This window comes from Diabrotica undecimpunctata, chromosome 4 (genome assembly GCF_040954645.1).
Source record: "Diabrotica undecimpunctata isolate CICGRU chromosome 4, icDiaUnde3, whole genome shotgun sequence".
NCBI lineage: Eukaryota > Metazoa > Arthropoda > Insecta > Coleoptera > Chrysomelidae > Diabrotica > Diabrotica undecimpunctata.
The window spans coordinates 92,812,259-92,837,042 of record NC_092806.1 but is presented as its reverse complement, the minus strand read 5'-3'; the positions used below and the strand labels follow the sequence as shown (position 1 = coordinate 92,837,042).

General features: G+C 34.5%; 1 protein-coding gene across 1 annotated transcript; it reads left to right on the top strand.

The window, feature by feature from the left end:
- Nucleotides 1-280: 280 nt before the first annotated feature.
- Nucleotides 281-2,607, top strand: LOC140438311 (uncharacterized). The gene is made up of 5 exons (XM_072527992.1): nt 281-608; nt 667-798; nt 889-1,039; nt 1,253-1,512; nt 2,223-2,607. Exons 1-5 carry the CDS (start codon nt 602-604, stop codon nt 2,453-2,455), a joined length of 783 nt encoding a protein of 260 aa, XP_072384093.1. The 5' UTR covers nt 281-601; the 3' UTR covers nt 2,456-2,607.
- Nucleotides 2,608-24,784: the final 22,177 nt, after the last annotated feature.

The window sequence follows — 24,784 nt, the reverse complement described above, 5'->3', positions numbered from 1 at the left end:
AAAAACAAACATTCATTCGTTCGTGTTTCATATAAATTTAAAAATTTTTAAAAAATACCCGATTTCATAAAATAATATAATAAAAATGTACTGTTTCAAAGCATATTTGACGCATAAAATATATACATAATAAGGACATGGCAACACCGCAAACACAAATTTGACATGACGTTTATAGCCAACTTCATCGGCACTTTCTCTATACTTCTGCCTATACGTCTTTCAGTGCTCTTTTAATACGTTCAATTTATTTTATCTACCACTCGACATACTTTTAAGCTGGATTTATAGTTTGACGGACTGTAGACGCAGACGCACTGGAAAAAGATCAACATAGACTTTTGTGTACTCCTATTTATAAATGAACGTAAACGCATGACGGGACGTAAGCGAAACGCACTGTAACGGAAGAGTTGGTGAACTTTCATCTTTTACAGTGCGTTACTTGCGTCTGGCCAATCAAAAGAAATAATTTTGTGTTGTCAATTGTCAACCAAAGCGAACTGTCTGGCCCGCCTTCGCCTTCCATTTTGGTTTTGTAAAGTTGTTTACATATATGTTTGTTGTTTATATTTTCGAATTTTGTTGATTATTTGATACAATGGAGGGTAAGTTAATAATTTACAAACAATAAAAGGTTATCATAGTATAATTTCAATATTTCAGATAAATATGAGTTGTTAATTGGTCTAATTCGGGGTTACCCACACATTTACGATAAATCCAATAATCACTTTAAAGACCAAGAAATGAAACGAAACAGTTGGAAAAAAATTTCCGAAGAACTTCAAATGTCCGGTATGTTTATCTTGTGTTATTCGAAGTAAACTGCCTAATTGCAGTTTTGTACTACTATAAATGTGTTTTTTTTGCATTATACTTTTTCAGTGAAAGATTGCCAGAGAATTTGGATAAATTTACGAAATAAGTATGGAAGGGAGAAAAAAGCGTTGCCTTCTGGTTCCGGAGCTCCTGTTACCCCACAATGGGAGTACTTTGATTCAATGTCATTTCTAAATAAATACATTAAGCCCAGAAAGTAAGTACAGAATTACTTAAACATGTATTTTTGACCATAGATCACGAAAATGATTTGTGGCCTTAAAGAGACTATATCTTAAACAAATACGAATTTCTGACAAAAAATTCAAACATTTTTTTCGTGATCTACTGCCAAAAATATGTAAGTATAAAAAATGTCATGAGCATCAAGATGGAACAGAGAAAGTAAAAAATTACCCCAACTTTTTAGTACACATACAACAACAGAAGAAGCCCTAAATCAACATGCTCCACCTTTACAATCACCGGTTTTTGACTCATCAAGCTGCTCCAGTGCATGGTCAAATTCAACAATAATTGAAAGCACCTTAGACACAGGTCTGACAGAGGATTGTAATATGGAAATGTCTCCACATTCTATATTCGAAGAAAATATTATTATCCAGATGGAAGAGACAGAGGATCAAAGAGTGACTGTAAATTCAGAAAAGGTGCAGGTTGCTGATAAAGGTGAGGCTTAATTTTAATTAAAATGATTCCACTTACTTGTGCCAAGTAATTTTGTAAAAAAAATCCAATAATAATTAATAGGAGGTTACATTAGTAAACACTACAAAAAATATTGAGCATTTTCGATTATAAATTTATTAATTGAAAGTTTTTTAATTAAAGTTTTCAAAGTGTTTTTTAATTTTATTCTGAATTATGGGTAACAGCTTGGGAATCTAATTTCATATTCAAAGGAACATTAAGATCTCTCCATATTTTGACCAGTGTGTCAGGTTGTAGATTGCAGAGTATATCAGACTGACCCAGTATCCATGAAAAAAGTATTTTAAACTTGTTTCTTACTTGCAGATGAAATAAGATTTTTGTTTTAAGGCACCAATAATCTACTGTAGCAGAAATCTTGCTATTATTAATTTTAGATATATTATTAAAAGAACCAACTCTGATATTACTTATATTTGTTGACTCAAACACAAAAAACGGGCCAACATATTTTTTAGAATAAATATTAACAATTGAATTTAATTTATTCTGTCAAAATTATACACACAAAATCAGTCGGGTAGGTAGGTCAAATATATTTGACCTAAATGCATTGAAATTCAGGTACTGCCATCTATTAAAAAAATGTTAAATGTTCTTTTATAAATGTTTATTTTATATAATATAAATACATTTTCATTGGATTTAATACATTGTGTTCATTATAGAAAAAAATAAAAAGAAAAAAAACTTAAATGGACTTGACGACCCATCTCTTGAGATAATTGATGCTGCTAAATCCATCACTCAACATTTAAAAAATCTTACTGGTCAGAAGGAACCAAAAACTTCAGCAGATACCTTGGGGGAGTATATTGCTAGTGTTTTAAAAGAAATGACTCCGGAGCAGCAAAAAAATAAAAGACGAAGACTTCTTGAAGTTTTAGAAGACGATGATTAGATATTACGTAAAATTTTTGTAAATATTATCTTTTAATAAAAAATATTACAGAAAATGCATGTTTATTTAATTTTTATTTGTTGGTTAATAAAATTAATTAGGGGCTGACCCTATACAATCATTTACCAAAAACTGTGAAAGAAATACCACTTTCCTCTAAATTAAAAAAAAAATGTTGACTATTGGAGTGTTCTTCCTCTCAATACCTTTTCTAATTGCCAGGGAACTTCTCCTTGAGTTGATACAAAATAATTTGTCATGGTATTTCGTGACTCAATATTTATGCGTCTAGCATTGTTGGCTGATAAACGTCCAACTGACTGTAGTGGTTCATCGATTTCTTTCCGCCATATGGCATTTTCTTCATCTCCACAATCTACATACCCGGGAGGGCAATAATGAGTTGTATCAGTTCCTTCAGTTTTGAGCATGCAAAAATTATGGAGAACCACACATGCTTTTACAATACTGTCCACATTTTTTACATCAGCAATAATGGTTTGCTTGAGAATTCGCCATCTGGCAACTAAAATTCCAAATGTGTTTTCAATAATTCTACGGGCCCTTGAAAGTCTATAATTAAAAATCTGCTGTTTCAGTGTCGTGTTGTTCTTTGCATATGGACGCATTATGTACTCTGTTAGGGGGAATGCTTCATCAGCAACGAACACATAGGGAAATTTAATGTCAGTGTTGGGAATTTCAGAAGGCAAAGGCACATTTAATGTTTTTGACTCAAGACGCTTACCAAACACACTATGTTTAAAAATACCCCCATCACTTTGGGATCCATAGGCTCCAATATCTACCAAAGTAAATACATACTTAGCATCACAAGCTGCCATCAATACAATGCTAAAAGTTTTCTTATAATTAAAGAAAAGAGAGCCAGTTTTTGGAGGAGCTTGTATGTTTATGTGTTTCCCATCTAAGGCACCTATGCAATTGGGAAAATTCCAGAGATCAAAGAAGTTCTTGGCAATATTCTTCCATTCTTGGGTAGACGAAGGACTTCTTAGATAGTTTGGAGAAAGTGCCTCCCATATTGCATTACAAGTTTCATTAATAATTTTGTGAACAGTTGTTAAGCCCATTTGGTAATGCCATGCCAAACTTTGCATGCTTCCTCCTTGTGATAGGAATCTGTTGAGAAAAGTTTTTTGTTTGAATAATTTTGAGATATTTATCTAACAAATAAGATAAATTACTTACTGCAATGTTATGGCAAGCCTTTCTTCTTCTGATATCCCGTCTTTTATTCTTCTCTTGGAAATTCTACTTTTTACAAGACCTAATAGCTCATTAAATACTGGAACAGTCATTCTTGTATACTTGAAAAATTGCTCTGCATCTGCTGCCTTCATCTTTAAAAAATAATTATACGCATTCTCTATTTTTCTGTTACGGTTTATGGGTCTTGTTTTATATCGTCTTGGTCGCCTTATTATTGTCCTTTGAGTTTTTTGCAATGCTACTGCACACAACAGCAATCCTACAGCGCCAAGGAGCATACCTTCGTATATTTCACAATCCATTGTAACACGCAAAACGGATAAATATTAGAATAAACAATAGTAATAGCAAAGAATATAGACGCGTCTATATTCTTTGGTAATTGTATAAACACAAATCCTTGGTTTATTATGATTCCTATAATTTATAGGTTATATTTATATTGAATGTTGGTTAATGTCACTTATTCATGGTCACCAATTCTTGCCACTGTTTTACTCATGCGCAAAAATTCCACTACGTCCATTTATAAATTGACAAAATATTTACAGTCCGTTTCTTACGTCTCCAGTGCGTCTACGTCTACAGTACGTCAAACTATAAATCCAGCTTTAGAATCAAAACTTTTATTCTCTTAATATTTTTACTTCGAAAAGATATACTGAATCGCCATACAACCCAATACTTTCTATTATTGTTTTATAAATTTGAGTTAATTACAATAAATAATAATTTTAGGTTAGAAGGTGATAGTTATACCACAGTATAGATAGTTGTTGTCTATACTGTGGTTATACCTCCCTAAAACCGCCATAGTCGGTGAAAGTCGGCTACTCAGGGATTTAGTTGTTTTGCTATCGAAGTAAACAGTGGTGGGATCATGGTACAATGAATACACAAGGTATGATACATAATGTTCCAAAATCGGTTCGCTTTCGCGCATGACGTAGTCAAGATCGCTTATTCCCGCAACATTTGAATGTAGTTGTATAGGAAAGACTTTTAATTTTAAGTTTTTTTTATATAATTTGGCTAATTTAATTATAGTAATTATAAAGAGATAATAAAATTATGTTATTATAATATTTATCCTTTATAAAACATAGATATCAACATAGATATTATAAGACAAGTTTTATCTATCTTTTATTACACGTAGGTACAGGTTAATTAACTTATACTCCAGAGTTCGACATTTCAGATGTTTAAAAAGATACAGAAAAGTGGTAATGGAGGTACACAAAATTTGTACGTATATATACCTACTGAACTAAATACAAAATCAAAATAATGACAAAGTCAACTTTATTTATATCGAATGAGCTAGCTGGCCATCGAATATGAGTGTAGTGAGGGCACACAATATTGCACAACATTTAAAATGACATTTTTGTAATATTCACACATAAAATTATCTTGGTATTGTTTATAATAATGATAACATTGTATATTTTAATAATGATAACATGATTTAACAAAGAAAAATATGTTATTTTGGAAGATGCTAAATTGATTTCCTCCGAAACAGTTCTTATTGCAAATTGCATAGCAGGCTGAGGCTAATTTCTTACTTAACAAATCGATATGAAAAAACCATTAATGTTTCATGACTAATAATTAATAAAAATAAAGATTTAGACTTACGTCGTTGACCTAGAAGTAGTAAGAAGCTGCTCAACATACTTTTTGGACTCTCTGTGTTCGCCTCCTTGTACGCGTTTCTTTTGGTTGGTTAAAAGGGTAGCCGATGTTGATTTAGGCAAATAAAGACTAGGTACTGCCTCAGGATTGAGTTTTAGACCCTTTTTAGAAACGTAATTTAAAAGTGGGGCCTGCGTAGCGCAAGCGGTAGGATGCTTGACTCGCAAGCCGGTGGTCCGTGGTTCGAATCCCACCGCCGGCAAGAACATCTAGACATTTTAAAAATGTCTATAGGCCCCAGGTCGACTCAGCCTGAATAAAAATGAGTACCTTGGGTAAAACCAGGGGTAATAATAGACGGTTGAAGCGTAGCACTGGCCATGTTACCTTCCTTGTATACCGTAGGCCCTAGATATAGCAGACTACCCTGCTATACTCCCAAAGCCGCGACAGCGGTATAAAACGGGAGACTATTATTATTAATTTAAAAGTTCCTGTTGTAGATTTCTTTGGTAATCTTCAGTTTTAAAATGTGTATAACAAATTCTTGCAGTATTACAATTAAAATTATCCTATCTACAACAAGATATAATCCACAGTTTTCTGGTCACGCTATCTTTAGGAAATGTATGAAACCTAAAGATTTTATCTTCATTGTCACTATTGCAACAAGCAATTGCACAGCGTACTTTGAAAAAGGTACAAAACCAGATATACAATGGCAAATAACTACTATTATATACTATACAGTATAAATAAATAGTAACTAAACACCATTTGTATAAAGACACATATATAAGCATATATCAAAATTATTTTTCTATTATAAAATAGATGACTCAGTCAGTATTAAGATACTTTAAAATATGTTTATTATCTCATAACTTGCAATTTGCAATAGTCACCATTGATAACCGATATTATTGTTGAACTTTTGTTTTTATACAAGCTTTCTGTCTTGCCGGTGTAAAGTCGTCTGAAGTCGATATTTATTGTGTTTTGCGTTTGAATTTGTGTCTTATTTTCATATTAATATATTGTTTGATAAGTAAATTTTGCATATAATAATCGGTAGGTTATAGTAATGTGTATATTTTTTATTTTACTAAATTTCATTATAACTCATCTAAAAAACCATATTGAATTGTAAAACAGATTTTTCTCTATTGTACTCTATTTTGTTTTTATTTCAGTAAAACTGCTTGGAAGTGAGTGACAGTGAATCAGAATAAGCAAATCTACTACTATTTACCTATTCACAGTATTTCCTCTGCAGAAAATTTTTAAATTTCAAGGGATTTGCATACAAAAAGAGTACTTATGTTATTACTATATGTGTATGAAAACAAAAATAAATATTTTGCCTGAATCTATAAGAGAAGTAAAGGTTTTACGCTACTGAAAATATATTTTTTATTTAATTATAACCAAAACAAAACATTTAAAAAAAAATTAGATCACTTTTTAACCAAGGTTAGTAGATATTTAAGTAGGTTGTCTCGTAACTATGTGGGCGAAGCGAGGGGAAGGCAGGATGCTTACGTCACTCATACGACAAAGTCAAATTTGACAGTTGTCTGCACGTCTGAGTTTAAGTTCACGTTTGTTGTTGTCTCTATTCTATTCGCGATTGAAACTGAATGTAGAGGGCAGGTCGATTGCAGTGTCATGGCCGATATAAATGGTATAAACAAACATAACAGTCTAATGTTTACCATTGGTTTTGGATGTTTAGTTTAGTTTAAGACGAGTTATTTTTATTATTTAAAAATGGAAATTAGCCTAATGATATCGTTGAGTATTGTGGTGAAGCAAAGAGACCATTGGTTGAAGGGGAAGCAGTTTTCAAGTGATGAATTCTTAAATTTTAACTTTAATGGTTGGAACTGGCTTGTGTATTGGTGAATTTGTATATTTTTTGTATAAATATTTTGTGTATACCTGGGAACCCATAGTATAATGTTCTGTGTAATGTTTGTCTTATTAATATATGCATTATTTTATAAAATTATGCCTAATGTTTTTGATATGTTAATTTTTATTTTATACTATTTTTTGACATATATGTAAGGACTTTATTGTATATTAACATAAATAAATAACTTGAACTTGACTTTATTTATAACTTTATTTATTTATTGACTTTATTGTAAGCTAGTTCATTTGATTACATGAAATCAACCTTAACTTATTTAAGAAAATAAATTATGTATTCTCAATATGTTATTGACTAAATGATAGCGGTATTTTCTTTTTATTGATTTCCTCAAGTTTTCCAGTTTCTGCTATTTGTGTGATATTAGGTAGTTTGTATTCAAGTTAATTATTAGTTTTTTGTTAAACTTTACTAATTATTTTCCAATGTTATGCTTACTTTGAAAAATTGTATATATATTTTGTTTCAATGTAAATGGTATACCTGTTAATAAATAAATAAAAGTTTAGGAAAGAGAAATAGGGACATATCTTTCCCTATTTCGCAATAGGGGAGGAACAGAACAATATCGATTTGATTTAAAATACTTTAACGTAGTCATAATGCTGAAATTTACTAAAAAAAAATTAATATTTCTATTCAAATCAACTGCTGTCTGGTTTGTTTATACCACTTTTAGTAGTTTACATTTATTCCGCCAGAGGTCAGATACTTTGTTTTCAATCGCGAATAGTATCATTAGTTCGTTTATTTGTTTAGTTATTGTTTAGTTTTTATTTTTAAGTATAGGTATAAGGACAATATTATTTATAGAGACTTATTATTTAGTTATTTGTGTACATAAACACTTGTGAAGTGTGTTTTCGTAGCCGTGATATCAAGGTTTATCATAACAATTATATGTAGTTTTGTACGTTATAATAATGATATACTTTTTAGATGAGATAAGTATATATAGCTTGAAGATTTGTGCTTGAAGGACTAATCATTTTTTGTATTTTAATCTAATAATAAATTATTTATATTACCTATTGGTTTTTTTTGCCTACCACTAGATATGATAAAATGCTGCAAATTCCAGGAAAAACATAATAAGTAAGTTCCTACATATTTAGTATTTTTGATTTTGAACTTTTTCTACTGTTTTTTTGGGTTTTTGTGCGAAATAAACTGTTATCTCCATTTAAAACACACAATATTATCACTATAATCAATTCTATTTTTTGTCATCAGACTATTGATTTTAGAAAAAAAATTGATATAATTACTAATATAAGAACCACTTAACATCCCTATACCCAAGAAAATCCCAAAATATATTGCAAAACCTAAGTTTTTGAACCTTATATTAGCATTGAAGCTTATGGCAATTTTAAAAGTGTCGTATGGGTGACGTATTCCCGCCTTTAAAAAGCGAGCATTTGATTGGTCTATAGTTACGAGACAACCTACTTAAATATCTACTAACCTTGACTTTTTAACCATAATTTCAAAATTATTGTGTACGTTAAGCTGTAATAATGGGTTCGAGGTGGTTCAGGCGATCTTAACTACGTCACACTCCTGGGCCAGCTGTCAAATGTCATGCGCAATATCATACCTTGTGTATTCATTGTACCATGGGTGGGATGACGATGAGTAGAATACTATTTTACTGACGTCACGTTGCCTAGCAAGTAGCAACCGTCGATTCTATTCGTCGTAAAAGTTTCCATCAGCTAATGCGTTGGTAAGTTTTTCTTTAATAAATACGATAAAATGTTCTTTAAAAGTTAATATTTTTTATGAGTAAAGATGCTGTTAAATTACAAGGTAATAGGTAATAAAACTGCACAAAGGTTTATTCAAAATGCCTACCATTTTTTTTAAATTATTTGCCGAATGATAACCCTGTTGAGGTAAGTTGATCGTTAAAATGTATTTATCGAATTATGTAAATGTTACAAATGTTATTAATAACAAAAACATTTCAGTTAACATTCAAATGTCTGAGAGTCTCAGAAAAAGTGTGCTGACTGCTGAAATATAAAGATGGGCATAATACAACCCTCACTTTAAAGAAGAAAAGTCGCAAAAGGAAATTAACGACTGAGTTAAATCATAGTGTCAAAAATCAAATTGGCTTAGAAATATATCGCATGTATGAAGAAAGTAAGTTTCTATTTTAGAGAAGACTAGAGTAAGACTAATTTAGTTCATATTGTTAAGTTGCGCCAAATGTAGGCAACCAACTTTAGTTTTTATACTCTTTATTATCAATTCGTGGGTTCAATACTATAAGTCCTATCGTGGTCTGTGACTATAACTAGACAACTCTAAAATTGCTCTTTTGAGATAATCACAAAAGTAGTTTTCGGGCTTCTTAGATGTTCAATTACAGCAACATAATTGTAACGTATCATACTATTTATTTAAGTAATATCATCAATGACCGCGTAAGGCTTGTCTCCTTTTTTACGTGCACTACGGGCTATGGTTTTCCAATCACCTGGCCAATAAGCTTTTCCTACACGCTTGAATTCTGATCCAATAGCCGAGTGCATTGAATCTCACTCCATTTCTGAATGCCCTGACGTCAGAAATTTAAGATCGATTGTCTTTAAATTAAGGCGACAACAGCATGCATACACATACACGCCATAAACTGATTTAAATTTTGGCACACTTGACAGAACTTGGAAGTATTGGAACAGGCAGGATGCTATCGTTGATTCTGATCGATACTGTATTGATGTCACAACTACCTCAACCTCCTACCCCCATGCCACATGAAACAAGTCCCTTTTTTAGAAGCCATGTTATATACTGTAAAGTTGTAGGTTCCTAATCTATGTATATAAAAAAGTGGGCCACTGGGCACCATGACTACTTGTTGAAGATCAAAGTTAATCGAAATTGTTTTTCCTTCTGACAATATTGCCTCCTCCTTATCTTTTCTCTTTTCCCCCTTGCACTATCTTTTTTATTTAAGTATTCATGGTGTTCAGATAGAGGTATCTCATTTTTATCAAATGCGACACACAAACGACATTGATCCTTTCTAGCACGATCGAAGCCCAAGTTGTACTCAGTATTAAAAATATTTCTATAATCTGATTCTTTAGCTACTGGTCGACATTTTTGTTCACAGCATTTAACACACAAGCGGTACATTAGTTGAATATTTAAATCTGAAGACAGATATTTCCTGTCTGTATCAGATCGAGCGTAATGGGATGGTACAATAGGGAAAGACTCAATGTGATCTTTTACAGCTTTTCGTAGCTCAGGGACTAGAAGTGTTTTAATGTGTCTTCCTCTTTTATCGCCAAAAGCGGTATTCACTGATGACCTTTTTGTCAAAGCTACGCCAACAACACCTTTTTTAATTCCTAAATTGTTTAGAAACATTATCTTACATACTTTTTCACGTACCCCATTAAATGGCAAATATAAATGTGCGGTAAAGTTTCTCTTAGATGAAGCAATCTTTGTTTTTGTTGCTACCTTATCATAGTTGCCATGGATACAATCTCGTTGTCTTTCATAATTTCCCAGTCTCCAATACGAAGAGAAAATTTCCTGTCTACTCTCCAGAAATATCTTTGTTTGACATTTCATTCGATACTGGGATTTACAAGGTGGCCCAATTTCTATTCTTGATTTCTTACACCTCTTGAAACAATATATTCTTGCCCATGTGCTCTCTGATATTTTTCAAATTTCTCTTCCATTTTTCTGGTTGACGTTTTCGCTTTCCTGGTCTTTCCATATTTTCCGGATGCTCCTGCATTCCTTCCAAAACCGGCTGATGATTAAATGGCAGTTCTTTTTGAGAACTACTTGAATCACTTTGACTACTATCACTTGGCTGGTATTCTGATCCATCGGGAGAAAAATCTAAAAACAACAAGAAAACGTATTAAAGAAAAACAAAACATATCTGTCGGTTGGTTGTAAGTCGGTATTGTTCAATCCATAACTAAAATAAGATCCTCAAATCTCACCTTGTTGTTCTATTAGTTTCAATAAATGAAGGGTCTAACAGAAAAAAGTCTAGATACTCTGGCCTTCAAATTAGTATATAAAAATATTAATAGCGTAAGACCTATGTATACCGACAATTTTTAAAGTATTACTTTGAAAAGATTACAAACTTCATATCGCTCCTACGAAAACCTCGAAAATGAGAAACTTTTTCTACGAAATATATATCCCGGTTTTTGGAATGGTGTATAAAATGATCAATGAATAGTTCAAAAATCTATGTTACTGACAGTTTTTAGTATAACCTTGTTTTAATCCCTTGTTCGAAAAGAGTCAGGTAACTCAGAGATAGCATTTCAATTTTCAGTAGTATTTTGAATTTCTGTGCCGTATAGTGGATTTCTGTGTGATACTAAAAATATATATTATATCAAACCGCTTTAATGAAAGCCCACAGATATACTTTTATTCGCATAGACCCTTCAATTAAACTAATATTATAGAAATAATATATTAGCAGGTGACTACGTGAAAACAGTTACTGTAGAAATAAACTATAGCGGAAACTAATAATATTATCTATACTACTCATCTTGTTCCTCTGCCGTCAATAAAATATCCCCCTCAGTAACACAATGATTTTCTGGAAAGTCAGTTTAATCTGTATGTTCAATATATAATAGTAGTGTGGTGAAAAAAGTAGATAACTGCAGTTATCTACTTTTTGCACTGTGTAAAAACTTTGTTTTTACACAGTGCAAAAGTGTACTAAACTAGATATTTAAATATATCTATTTTTAACATAAAATAAAATTATTATTTGATACTTGTCTGGTTTTAACAATCACCGACTCTACCTACACTGTTGGTCTTTTAGTTATCTACTTCTAGCATTACATAGCAAACAACATAAACATTCTGCTGCTGTAGATAACTCAAAACATGAAAATTTGGAGTTATCTAGTTATAGTATTGAACCCACGAATTAGTTCTGTTGAGTACTTAAGTACATATATTTTGTTTTGTGTTGCTGATTGATCCTATATTATTAGTAATTAACTAATTATATAAACTGTCAAATATCTGAATTTTGCATGTATTTTAGTTTGTCCCATTATATAGTTGTTAGGGCTTCGTATATTGACACTCTTTCCGAGAAAATTTACAACTCGCTAATAAAAACTACCTAAAAATTAATAATTATTTTAGAGTTGCCTCTTACAATATCTAGTCTGCTGAAGGTTTTAGGAGACAAATTTATTTAGAGGGAGGAAAAACAAGCCTCTTTCTGTTCCTGAAAGAAACAGGATTCATATACAAACTAGACAGTCCACAAAAACATTTCATGGAAGTTCCTCACATAGTTGAGATGACGCATAATTTTTTAAGGATTTACCATGAAAATGGCCAAAAAGCCTAATTTTTTTACACAAAACATGGATATTTTCTTCTGGATCAGTTAGAAGGTCTTGGCAGGATGGGACAAATAAAGGAATAAGAAAAGAACTGGTGATGGTATGAGGTAAGTAAATAAATATGTTTTTTTATTTAATTTATTAATTCTCTTAACTGACTAAAATGGTTTTTTTCTGCTCCAGGTCTTTAGGTAACTAATAACGTATATTTTTTGCAGAGAGCATATTTCCATTAAATGTAAAGAAATTTGTTTTTATTAGATCGAAATATTTGTGTTGTAGGTATATAATTTTACATGAAGGCTCGGAACATGGGTTTATAAATGGAGCAAGTTCAATTTTTAAATAAGGCTCCAAAATGGGAGACTATCATGGAGAAATGGATTCTGATATTTTTACAAAGATTAGAAGAACCATCAATGATCATCTTTGATATTGCTAGTTATCACAGTCAGCAAGTAAATAAATGGCCTAGTCAATCTTGGAAAAAAGAAGAATTAAAAGGATGGCTTAGAAGTAAAGCATCCTATTTCCACTGCATAGTTCTAAGACAAATTTATTAAATATTATTAAAGCTCTTCCCAGATCTCCAAAACATTATGCTGTTGATGAAATAATTAACAAAGCTGGTCATGAAATACTTCGTTTGCCTCCCTATCACTGTCACTTTAAAGCTATTAATATGGTGTGGAGTCAAACGAAAGGTTTTATGATCAGCGCGTATTGGGGAATCAAAATGTATTAGAAGTTTGGGAAACAGCTATCAATAATATAACTAGGGAGCAGTGGAAAAATTATATTCGACATAACCATAAAATAATTATAGAGAGTTATGAGAAAGAAAAGGTTGTTTTATCAACCAAAGTACAGCCTTTAGTAATAGACATTGATGAAGAAATTTCATATGTTCTTCGAATGAAATCATTGACTTTGTTTTATTTTTGAACAAACTATAACTATAAACAAACTATATTTAAACTATACAAACACATTAAATATACTTGCAATATTACATTGCCACATTAATCTTCTGAAAATGAAAACCTTTTTGGCCTATTTACTATTCGACCACTCCTAGTACAAAATTGATTATTTACATTTTGTGTGTGACCTATTTAAGATAACATTTGAATTGTTATTACTTTGAAATGACATTGGTGTATTGTTGTTCATATTTGGAGCCTCATGCAAAGTGGAACTAGCTGCTGTACTATTTTCATGCTTAACTATCACTGGTTGTAAACGGATTTTGTTTACAACCTTGTAATTTTCAAGATAGAATATTTCCTTCTGTTCATTAACTTCACTCCACCCTGTATGCCTAAACGACCTATTCATTCCAACAATTAACTCGATTCATACTCAACATCTGTTAAAAGAGACCGGTTCCCGACACATCGGCGACGGTCCCAAAAAAAAGTCAGTCTGTTAAAACTCTCGCGGAAGAAGTATGGTGTTTTAGTAAGAAAATTTGTCTCCGCGATTGCGAAACTAACAACTTTGTGTAACAACGTATATTATCACATATTGTAGTACGTGGAGAAATAAAAGTTAGTTGCAAGTTACTCGTATTCTTTACGTACCGTAGACAATCAAAATAATACAGTCCACTCAAAAACCTCAGAGAATAACGGCAGGATACGTTAGTAGAAGATTAAAAGCACGTGGAATCACACATAATTCCATCTCAAACGCCGGCATTTCCTCCAATCACTTCAGTATTATGTCTACCACTCGTACTGGCAGGCTTTAATATATGTTGTCTGTTCCTACGAAGGTGTACGATAATGTACACCTTCAGGTGTTCTGATGACATATGATCTTGGAAGAGGACCTATTTCTATCACAGTAGCTATCACGGTGATGATGAAAACTTTTTATAAAATACATTTTCCCTAACAAACAGACTTGGTAGGTTTCTTGCTGACCTATCGTAACATTCTTTTACTTTTTTTTCTTTCTCCTTGACAAATTTGTTATATTCATCCCTATTAATTGTTTTTGGTATGAGTACATTTTCACTAACAGGTAATTTCATTGTTAAATTACGTGACATTAAGAATTGAGCTGGAGAATAATCACATTCTAATGTTGTATTTCTGTATTGTAACATTCCCTGATAAGGATGGAAGCCTGACTCTATACACTTATTAAAAATATTCTTGACAGTCTGAACTGTTCTTTCTACCAGACCATTACTTTTTGGATAATAAGGATTAGAACTTTGATAAACAACATCCCAATCTACTAAAAATTACTGAAATTCTTTTGATGAGAATGGAGGACCATTATCAGACATTAAGATCAATGGTATTCCATGTCTCGCAAATATAGACTTTAGACTTCATTGTACTAATTACCTCTTTTGCTGACGCATTATTTAAAGGCATTATTTCAAAATATTTAGAATAGTAATCTACTAATAAAATATATGTCACTTTACTATAATAAAAAAAATCAACACCAATTTTCTGCCAAGGTAAAGTCGATATTTCATGTGGTAATAGTGGTTCTGGACTATTTGATCTATGATATTTAATACATGCTGGACACTGTTCAACTTTATTCTTTATATCCACTGTCATTCCTGGCCAAAAAACCACTGTACCGGGTGGTCCAATAAGCCGATCTCTCAGGTATATATCAGAAACTATTCATGTTATAACTTTAGGAGAAAAAATTCCTTAGTAAAAGTGGCCAAGAGAAATCGCTGGAAATAACTTTCAAGTTTCTGAAGGGACGTAACCTGTGAAGAAAACTTTGAAAACCAGTTTTTTGCCCAGATGCCCAATTATACCAAGTGTTAAATAAGTAAACTAGAAAGAAGCCTAAATTCCGCACAAAGTTGTTCAAGTTCTTTTTTTTTATTTTTTCAAATAAAGGGTGGGGGAGAGTGGGAAAGTATTTGTGGATAGATACCTATAACTTTGTTTTTGATCAACCGATTTTAACGAAATTAGTGTCATTAGAAAGAGTGTGGATGAATTAATTTATATCTACTATAAAATAATTGCATTTAGTTTTAATTGTCATAGGTGGAGGGTACTTTCGGATAGAAAAAATTAAAATTTGTTTTTCTTCAAAATGTTTAATGGTAACAACTATTTATTGTAAATTATAATGAAATTAGATTAAATTCGTAAAAAAATGGCGCAAACCGCATGTTGATAGCTTTTGTTGAATTCGAGATATGAATAAAAACGCATAAACATAAGTAAGTATAGTATTGACTCGCCCTTTATTATAACTTAATATGTGAAAGATCATACAAATATCTCGATCATTAAAACTTAATGTCCAATTAAATGTTCAAATTGTTTTCCATCGTTGTCCACACAAAGATGTAATCTTAACAGCTGCTTCAATCTCAGGTGTTGATATCCTATTTATTGCGTTTATAATGCGCTGTTTTAATGTTGTCTCGCGTGGTTGGTCGAGTTTGGTACACTAAGTCCTTCAATCTTCCCCACAGATAGACATGTTAAGTCTGGAGATCTAGCTGACCATGAAAATATACTTCCCCTTCCAATCCATTTATTTGGATAACTTGCATACAAATAATCTCGAACTCGTCTGGAAAAGTACGCAGGACACCCGTCATGTTGTAATATCATATCTCTTTTTGTTTGTAAGGAAATATCTAAATAAAACTGGCAACTGATTTTCCAGAAAATCCACATATGTTTCGCCATTTAAAGTTCTATCAAAGAAATATGGACCTACGATCTTTTCATCAACTATACCACATCAAACATTAAGATTCCATCTACCTTGAACCTGCACCTCATGTATCCAGTGCGGATTTTCTTCAGCCCAATAATGCATATTATGCAGATTAACACAGATTAAATCTTTGACATAATATGCGGTTTTTCTTCTAGCAGACCCAACATCCAATTGCAGTAATCCAGCCTTGCATCAAAATCTCTCTCATGTAAAGCTTGGTGGAGAACTACATAATAAGGATGCAGTCTAAAATACAGAACAACAAATATTTACTAAAACTCAAAAAATCTTGAAAAATCCACAACTGTTTCACAAGATGAATCATGCACAAGTATTTTTAAGAAACGGATAAAAGGATAAAAGTGCCGTGTTGCCGTTTTTATCGGAATATTAAAATAACAGTTGTATCTAAAGTTTAAAGGGAGTTCCAAGTTTCTGATCTAAACGTTCACTTTATGATATTGTTACGATAATTATCCTGGCCTAAAATAACCGTACATATTATGACTAATGCTGTTCTGTTTTAGATTTTACGAGAGTATTCTATTAGCCGGCAGAAATTTACCTGAAGGGACCTTCCAGAAACGGTCGAGCCGATGTAAAAATACCCGTTTGCCTTACCGTTATAATTTCGCCGCTAATCGAGAAGGCTGTTCGATGATTCTAGCGTAAAGGCAATGGCATATATAAAGGACATTTTATTTGGAAGGGACAGTTAATTCTCAACACCCGCGCTCGCGAATTTGTTACGTACGGATATAATAAATTATTGTCAGATAAGTTAATATAAATAAAGAAATAAATTAAATCCGTAAGTGTTATAAATATTGAACCTTTTAATAAATTCACAACAAATGGTGTCAGAGTGAGATCGAACATAAATTAGACTTATAATAATAATACAAGTGTGATATAAAATAAATTGTGAAAATGGCTACGATTTATGAGCTGACAGTGACTAATTTAAGAAGACATCTTGAAGACAGAGAATTAGCTTCTACTGGAAAAAAGGCTGAGTTAGTCCAACGACTAAAGAACGCTTTGCTAGAAGAAGGACTAGATCCAGAGACTTATATATTTGAAGATGCTGTCGTCTCGTCGATTTCCAAAGTTTCTGGTGACATCGCATCATTAGAGAACAAAGTTTCCGGTGACATCGCATCATTAGAGAACAAAGTTTCCGGTGATATCACATCATTAGAGAACAAAGTTTCTGGCGATATTTCGAAAGTTTCCGGCGACATCGCTTCTTTAGAAAGCAAAGTTTCTAACGAGATTTCTTCTCTGGAAAGCAAAGTTTCTGCTAACATCTCTAAAGTCACTTCTGAGATGTCTGCTCTTGACGATAGAGTGTCTTCGTTAAAAAACCAAGTTGCTGCCGATATGTTGGCCTTCGAAGAAAAGATATGGAAAGAGATGGAAAGGAAGATGGAGGAAACAGGGACAGCAGAGAGAGGAAACAATCCAATTAGAGTAGAGATAAAAGAAGACGAGACGAAATGTAAGTTGGAAACACGGCCGAAATTTGAAGGAAGTGGAAGTTCTGTGCATGTCAAAGTCCCAACTTTCGACGGAAAATCTTCATGGAACAACTACATGAAACAGTTAGAATCAGCTGCAAGAGCGAATGGATGGTCTGAAAAAGAAAAGGCTATAAACCTGACTATCGCTCTTCGAGGAGATGCCTTAGATGTGCTTCAGACCATAGCAGTAGAGGAGACCGATGATTTCGAACAACTGAAGAAGAGGTTAAATATGCGATATGGCCACGAACATTTGGAGCATGTATATCAGTCGCAGCTTAAAAATCGTAGACAGAAGAAAGATGAGGCTCTTCAAGAATATGAGGTAGATATTGCCAGATTAGTACGATATGCTTATCCAACAGCTCCCGAAGACATGATGGAAAAATTGGCCGTTCAAACGTTTATTGATGGTCTTCGTGATCATGAAATGCAGAGAACACTACGATTAGCTCGTCACAAGACGCTGGTTGATGTCTTATCCGCCGCCCTCGAATACGAGTCAGCTACGCAGGCCTCTGGCGGGTACAGTAAAGTTAGGACTGTAAAAGAGGAAGGAGATGAAGATAAACTTGACCAGCTCGTTAATATGATGAAAAGCATGACATATAAGAAAACGAAAACCATCAGATGCTGGAATTGTGGCGAAATAGGACACGTACGAAGCTCCTGTAAACACCCTAGGTACGACGCAAATCAAGAAACTCACCATCAGGAAAACTAGAACGGGTCAGCCTTAGGGGGGCAGCTTCGACCCAAAACTTTTCCAAAGACCCTCTCATACTAATAGCTTCTTTGAAATGTCGTGAAGATAGTGTATATGTAGATGGAGAAATAAATGGTAAAAGACATACGTTGTTGGTGGATACCGGAGCGACCAGAACCATTATACGTCCAACAGTTATAAACAGCCGTAAGAAACTGTTACCAACGAGGTTGCGACTTCGGACCGCTACAGGTGAAAATGCCAACATTCATGGAGAAATCCAGGTACAATTGGGAATTGGAGCAGAAAAGTTCGTCCATACTGTTATAGTTGCTGACATCGAAGAGGATGTTATATTAGGAATGGACGTAATGAATATGCATGGATTCCAATTGGATTTTAAGAATAAGGTAATCAAAGTTGGCAACGAGGAGGTATTTCTCCATCCACATAATGACAACACTGTGCAAGCAGCCATTACAGAAGATACAGTCGTGCCTGCGAGAAGCGAAACGATCATAGTAGCGCGGCTACAGGGAATTGTGGACGAAGGGAGACCTGTTATGATGGAGCCTTGGAACCACGACGATGAGGTTGGCCGTGGAATCATAATTGGAAAGGAATTGGTGACTTCGGCTAAAGAAATTCCTGTGAGACTTATCAATGTCAACGACTACCCAGTGACCATAAAGAAAGAGACAAAAGTAGGAACTTGTGTACCTGTGACATCCATATTCCGTCAGGCGACAACATCTGATAATTCCAACGACAAATTCGACCAAATGGTTGCAGTTGCAGGACAGTCTCTAAATCAGATGGAGAAAAGGAAATTAAGGGAATTTCTGCGGCAGTATCGTGATATTTTCGTACCGAAAGGAGGAAAGACGGGAAGAACTACCGTTGTTAAGCATAAAATTGATACTGGTAATGCTAAGCCAATTCGTCAAACAGCTCGACGATTACCACAGGCGAAGAGAGAGGAAGCTGAAACGATTGTTCAGGAAATGAAGAAAGACGGGGTGATAGAACCTTCTACGAGCCCATGGGTCTCTCCGGTGGTCCTGGTTAAGAAGAAAGATGGAACGACGAGGTTCTGTGTGGATTACCGTTTGCTGAACAACGTTACCAAGAAAGATAGTTATCCTCTGCCTCGGATCGATGACACATTGGACACATTGGCTGGAAGTAAATTGTTTTCTACTTTAGATTTGAAGTCTGGATACTGGCAGGTAGAAATGGACCCAGTCGATAAAGAAAAGACAGCCTTCACCACAGGATCTGGATTGTGGCAATTCAACGTTATGCCATTTGGACTTTGTAATGCTCCTGCGACATTTGAGAGGCTTATGGAAAATGTGTTGAGAGGGTTATCTTGGAAAACATGCCTGGTTTATTTAGATGACATAATCGTCTTGGGGGAGACATTCGAAGATCATTTGAGGAATTTAGAAAACGTTTTTAATCGACTTAAAGCTGCCCAATTGATGCTAAACCCCAAGAAGTGCCAGCTATTTCAAGGTAAAGTCAATTATCTGGGTCATATAGTCAGTAAAGGAGTGGCCGTGGATAAGGGAAAAATCGATTCCATTAAGGAATGGCCAAAACCAACTGACAAACATCAAGTGAGAAGTTTTCTTGGACTATGTACTTACTACCGGAGGTTTATTAAGAAGTTTGCAGATATCGCTAAGCCATTAACGCGACTTACAGAGGAAGCAAGAGAATACCGCTGGGATACAGACTGCCAAAATGCCTTTGAGACCTTAAAAAAACATCTAATAACAGCACCAATTTTAGGGTATCCACTGCCAGAAGGAGAGTTCATCTTAGATACGGATGCAAGTAATGTGGGAATTGGAGGAGTGCTGTCTCAGATTCAAGGAGGACAGGAACGAGTCCTCGGATATTTTAGTAAAGTTCTTTCAAAACCTGAGCGGAATTATTGCGTCACGAGAAGAGAACTTCTAGCAGTAGTTAAATCAGTAGAGCACTTCTATCAATACCTCTATGGCAGAAAGTTTCTAATCCGAACCGACCATGCCGCCCTTAAGTGGTTGATGCAGTTTAAGAATCCAGAGGGTCAGATAGCCAGGTGGATCGAACGACTCCAAGAATACGATTTTAAGATTGAGCACCGGGCCGGAGTTAGCCACAGAAACGCTGATTCTCTTTCCAGAAGGCCATGCCCAGCAGAGTGTTCCCACTGCAACAAAACGGAATCCAAGGAAGCAGCAGTGCTAAGAACGACGATTGTCAACGACGACTGGACGCCTACTAAGATAAGGGCAGAACAAGAGAGAGATCCAGTTATACAGAAAATCCGAAAATGGAAAGAGGAAAACCGTCGACCACCTTGGCAGGAAATATCAAACCTATGCTCAGTAGTTAAGACGTATTGGGCCCAGTGGGACTCATCTATCATCGAAGATGGCTTGCTCAAACGAGTCCTGGAAAATGATGACGGTTCAGAGAAAAGAAGACAGTTGGTGATCCCAAAGAGCAGAATAGCCGAAGTACTTCGTCAGTTACACGACAGTCCATCGGGAGGGCATTTTGGTGTAAGGAAAACCCTTCAGCGAATTCGGGAACGGTTTTATTGGATGAACAGTTCCGACGACGTAAAAGACTGGTGTAAGAAATGTACTATTTGTGCTACGAGTAACGGGCCTCACCGGAAAAGGAGAGCTCCTATGAGACAATATAATGTTGGAAGCCCGTTTGAAAGAATGGCTTTGGATATTGCAGGGCCATTTCCAGAAACTGAAAATGGGGGCAAGTACATGTTGGTAGTAATGGATTACTTCACTAAGTGGGTCGAGATTTACGCACTTCCAGACCAGAAGGCCGCCACCGTTGCAGATAAGTTGATCCAAGAATATATCAGCCGATTTGGAGTGCCTTTGGAGATCCATAGTGACCAAGGCAGGAACTTTGAAAGTGATCTATTCCAAGGAATATGTGATAGACTAGGCATGAAGAAAACAAGAACTACCGCGTATCATCCGCAATCGGATGGTATGGTAGAACGAATGAATAGGACAGTTGGCAAGTATTTGACAAAGATGGTGTCCGATCATCAGCGAGACTGGGACCAATACCTTCCGTTCTTCACAATGGCCTACAGATCTGCTGTTAACGAATCAACGGGCCAGACACCAGCCAGAGTCCTATTCGGACGCGAAATGCGACTACCTTGTGATCTAGAATTTGGGTGTCGACCTGGAGAAGATGTAGCAGGTGAAGATTATGTGATCGAATTACGAAGAAGAATGGACGATGTACATGAGTTGGTCCGTTCCCACCTTCAGATCGCTAGCGATCGAATGAAGAAACGGTACGATACACAAGCCGAAAAGGGTGGCTTTAAGAAGAACGACAAAGTATGGCTGTATAATCCCAAGAAGCGAAAAGGTTGTTCTCCCAAATTGCAGCAGCTTTGGGAAGGTCCATACCTCATCATGGAGAAGATCAACGATGTCATCTACCGAATAAGCAAGATTCCGAGGGGAAAGCCGATGATAGTACACCATAACCGGCTGGCGTCTTTCGAAGGTGACCACGACGTAGATGAAGAAGTGGAAGTAAACCAAGTCCAAGACGTGTCTGACCTCACGTTTGAGGAATTCATGGGTGCCTATGGAGGTACCGGTAAAGCAAGACATGGTGTTACCACTGAAGAAAAGCAAGATCTACTCGCGCTCCCCGATGACTACTCGCTGGCCCTTACCATCCCGGCCAGTATCAAAGACGCACCAGGGTTGGCATCCGTCTTTCGAAGGAAGTTTGGTCGAGTTGCAGAACTTCAATGCCAGGTGCCAGCTCCCGGTAAAACCTTGAAACTCCAAGATGCATCACGTTACCTTTTCTACCTGGTAACAAAAGACACTGCCCGTGACCAACCTACCTACCGAGATGTGTGGGAAGCCTTACTTCAATTGAGAGAGCACGTACTAGAGTCCGACGTGCAAAAGTTAGCCATGCCAAAGTTGGAGTGCCGCCAATTAGATTGGAGGGTTATCCGAAATATGGTGGAGGAGATCTTTAAAGACACCGAAGTCCAGGTGTTAGTCTGTTGCAATCCGCATAGTTACTGGTGCGGAGAGAAAACCGTCCCTTGTCATTTTTATACAACTGGAAGTTGTAAAAGAGGGTCCAGTTGCCGATACCAGCATACAGTTCCGGTTCCAGTCCCGACAAGGTTCCAGGAGGAACCATCTTTTAAGAGGGGGGCAATGTTACGATAATTATCCTGGCCTAAAATAACCGTACATATTATGACTAATGCTGTTCTGTTTTAGATTTTACGAGAGTATTCTATTAGCCGGCAGAAATTTACCTGAAGGGACCTTCCAGAAACGGTCGAGCCGATGTAAAAATACCCGTTTGCCTTACCGTTATAATTTCGCCGCTAATCGAGAAGGCTGTTCGATGATTCTAGCGTAAAGGCAATGGCATATATAAAGGACATTTTATTTGGAAGGGACAGTTAATTCTCAACACCCGCGCTCGCGAATTTGTTACGTACGGATATAATAAATTATTGTCAGATAAGTTAATATAAATAAAGAAATAAATTAAATCCGTAAGTGTTATAAATATTGAACCTTTTAATAAATTCACAACAATATGAAAAACCAACCTGTGATGTTTTAAAATCCTTAGAACAGTAGTTTTGGGTATGTTTAATTCTATAGAGATTTGCCGACTACGTATGTGCCGATATGTGGATTCTGTTGAATTAAAGCAAGAACATTGATTGAATTATCTTCGGTCATACCTCTACTACGTCGTTTAAAACAAGGACGATCAAAACTACCAGTTTCTCTTAATCTTCTTGCCTTTCTTTCAAATACTTCTTTGCCATAATGTCTCCTGTCAGGATATCTTACAGAATATATACGTGGGGCAATAGTGGCATTTTGGTGACATTCGAAACAAACTCCAATCATATCATACAATTCTGCATTTGATATACTCATCACGAATTATTAGTACTAATATTACCAATATTAATATCTATTGAAAAAAGTGTAATCTTTAATTCGAATTATAATATAACACTTCTTAACAATGTTTTGACTGCTGTCAATAAATAAACAATATGAACTCCCCGTCAAATTCATTGTCGTAGCCTACTTAGTTCCGAAAAAACTATTTTTAATCATATGAAATAACAATGGTCAAAATAGGTATAAACATTAAGATTCTTCTGCTATAAAAAAATTTGAAAGTACCTACTAACTTATTTTTTAATTTAATTTATAATACAGAGTGAGTCAATACTATACTTACTTATGTTTATGCGTTTTTCTTCATATCTCGAGTTCGAAAAAACTATTAACATACGGTATGCGCCATTTTGTTACGAATTTAATCCAGTTCCATTATAATTTACAATAAATAGGGGTTTACATTAAACATTTTGAAGAAAAACAAATTTTAATTTTTTCTATTCGAAAGTACCCTCTACCTATGACAATTAAAACTAAATGCAATTATTCCATAGTAGATGTAAATTAATTCATCCACACTCTTTCTAATGATACTAATTTCGTTAAAATCGGTTGATCCAAACCAAAGTTATAGATATTTATCCACAAATATTTTCCCATTCTCCCCCACCCTTTATTTGAAAAAATAAAAAAAAAAGAACTTGAACAACTTTGTGCGGAATTTAGGCCTCTTTCTAGTTTGCTTATTTAACACTTGGTATAATTTGGCATATTTTCCAAAAAAACTGGTTTTCAAAGTTTTCTTCACAGGTTACGTCCCCTAGCGGTTAACCCAGAAACTTGAAAGTTATTTCCAGCGATTTCTCTTGGCCACTTTTACTAAGGAAGTTATAACATGAATAGTTTCTGATATATAGCCGAGAGGTCGGCTTATTGGACCACCCGGTACATGCTTGTTGAATACATTTTTCATATCCTAAATGACCTTCATGAATTATTTCCAATATGGCTTGATGTAATGACTCAGGAATTATTATTTGGTTTCCTTTAAAGACTAGTCCATCCACAATATGTATTTCATGATTAAAATTATAATATGGTTTAATTTCTGTTTCTAATTTATTTTTTGAACTTGGCCAATCTTCATTATAATATTTTATTATTGACTGTAGTTAGTATTGATCAGTTTTGGTTGCTGCTTGTATTTCCATTAATTTCTTTGAGGACACAG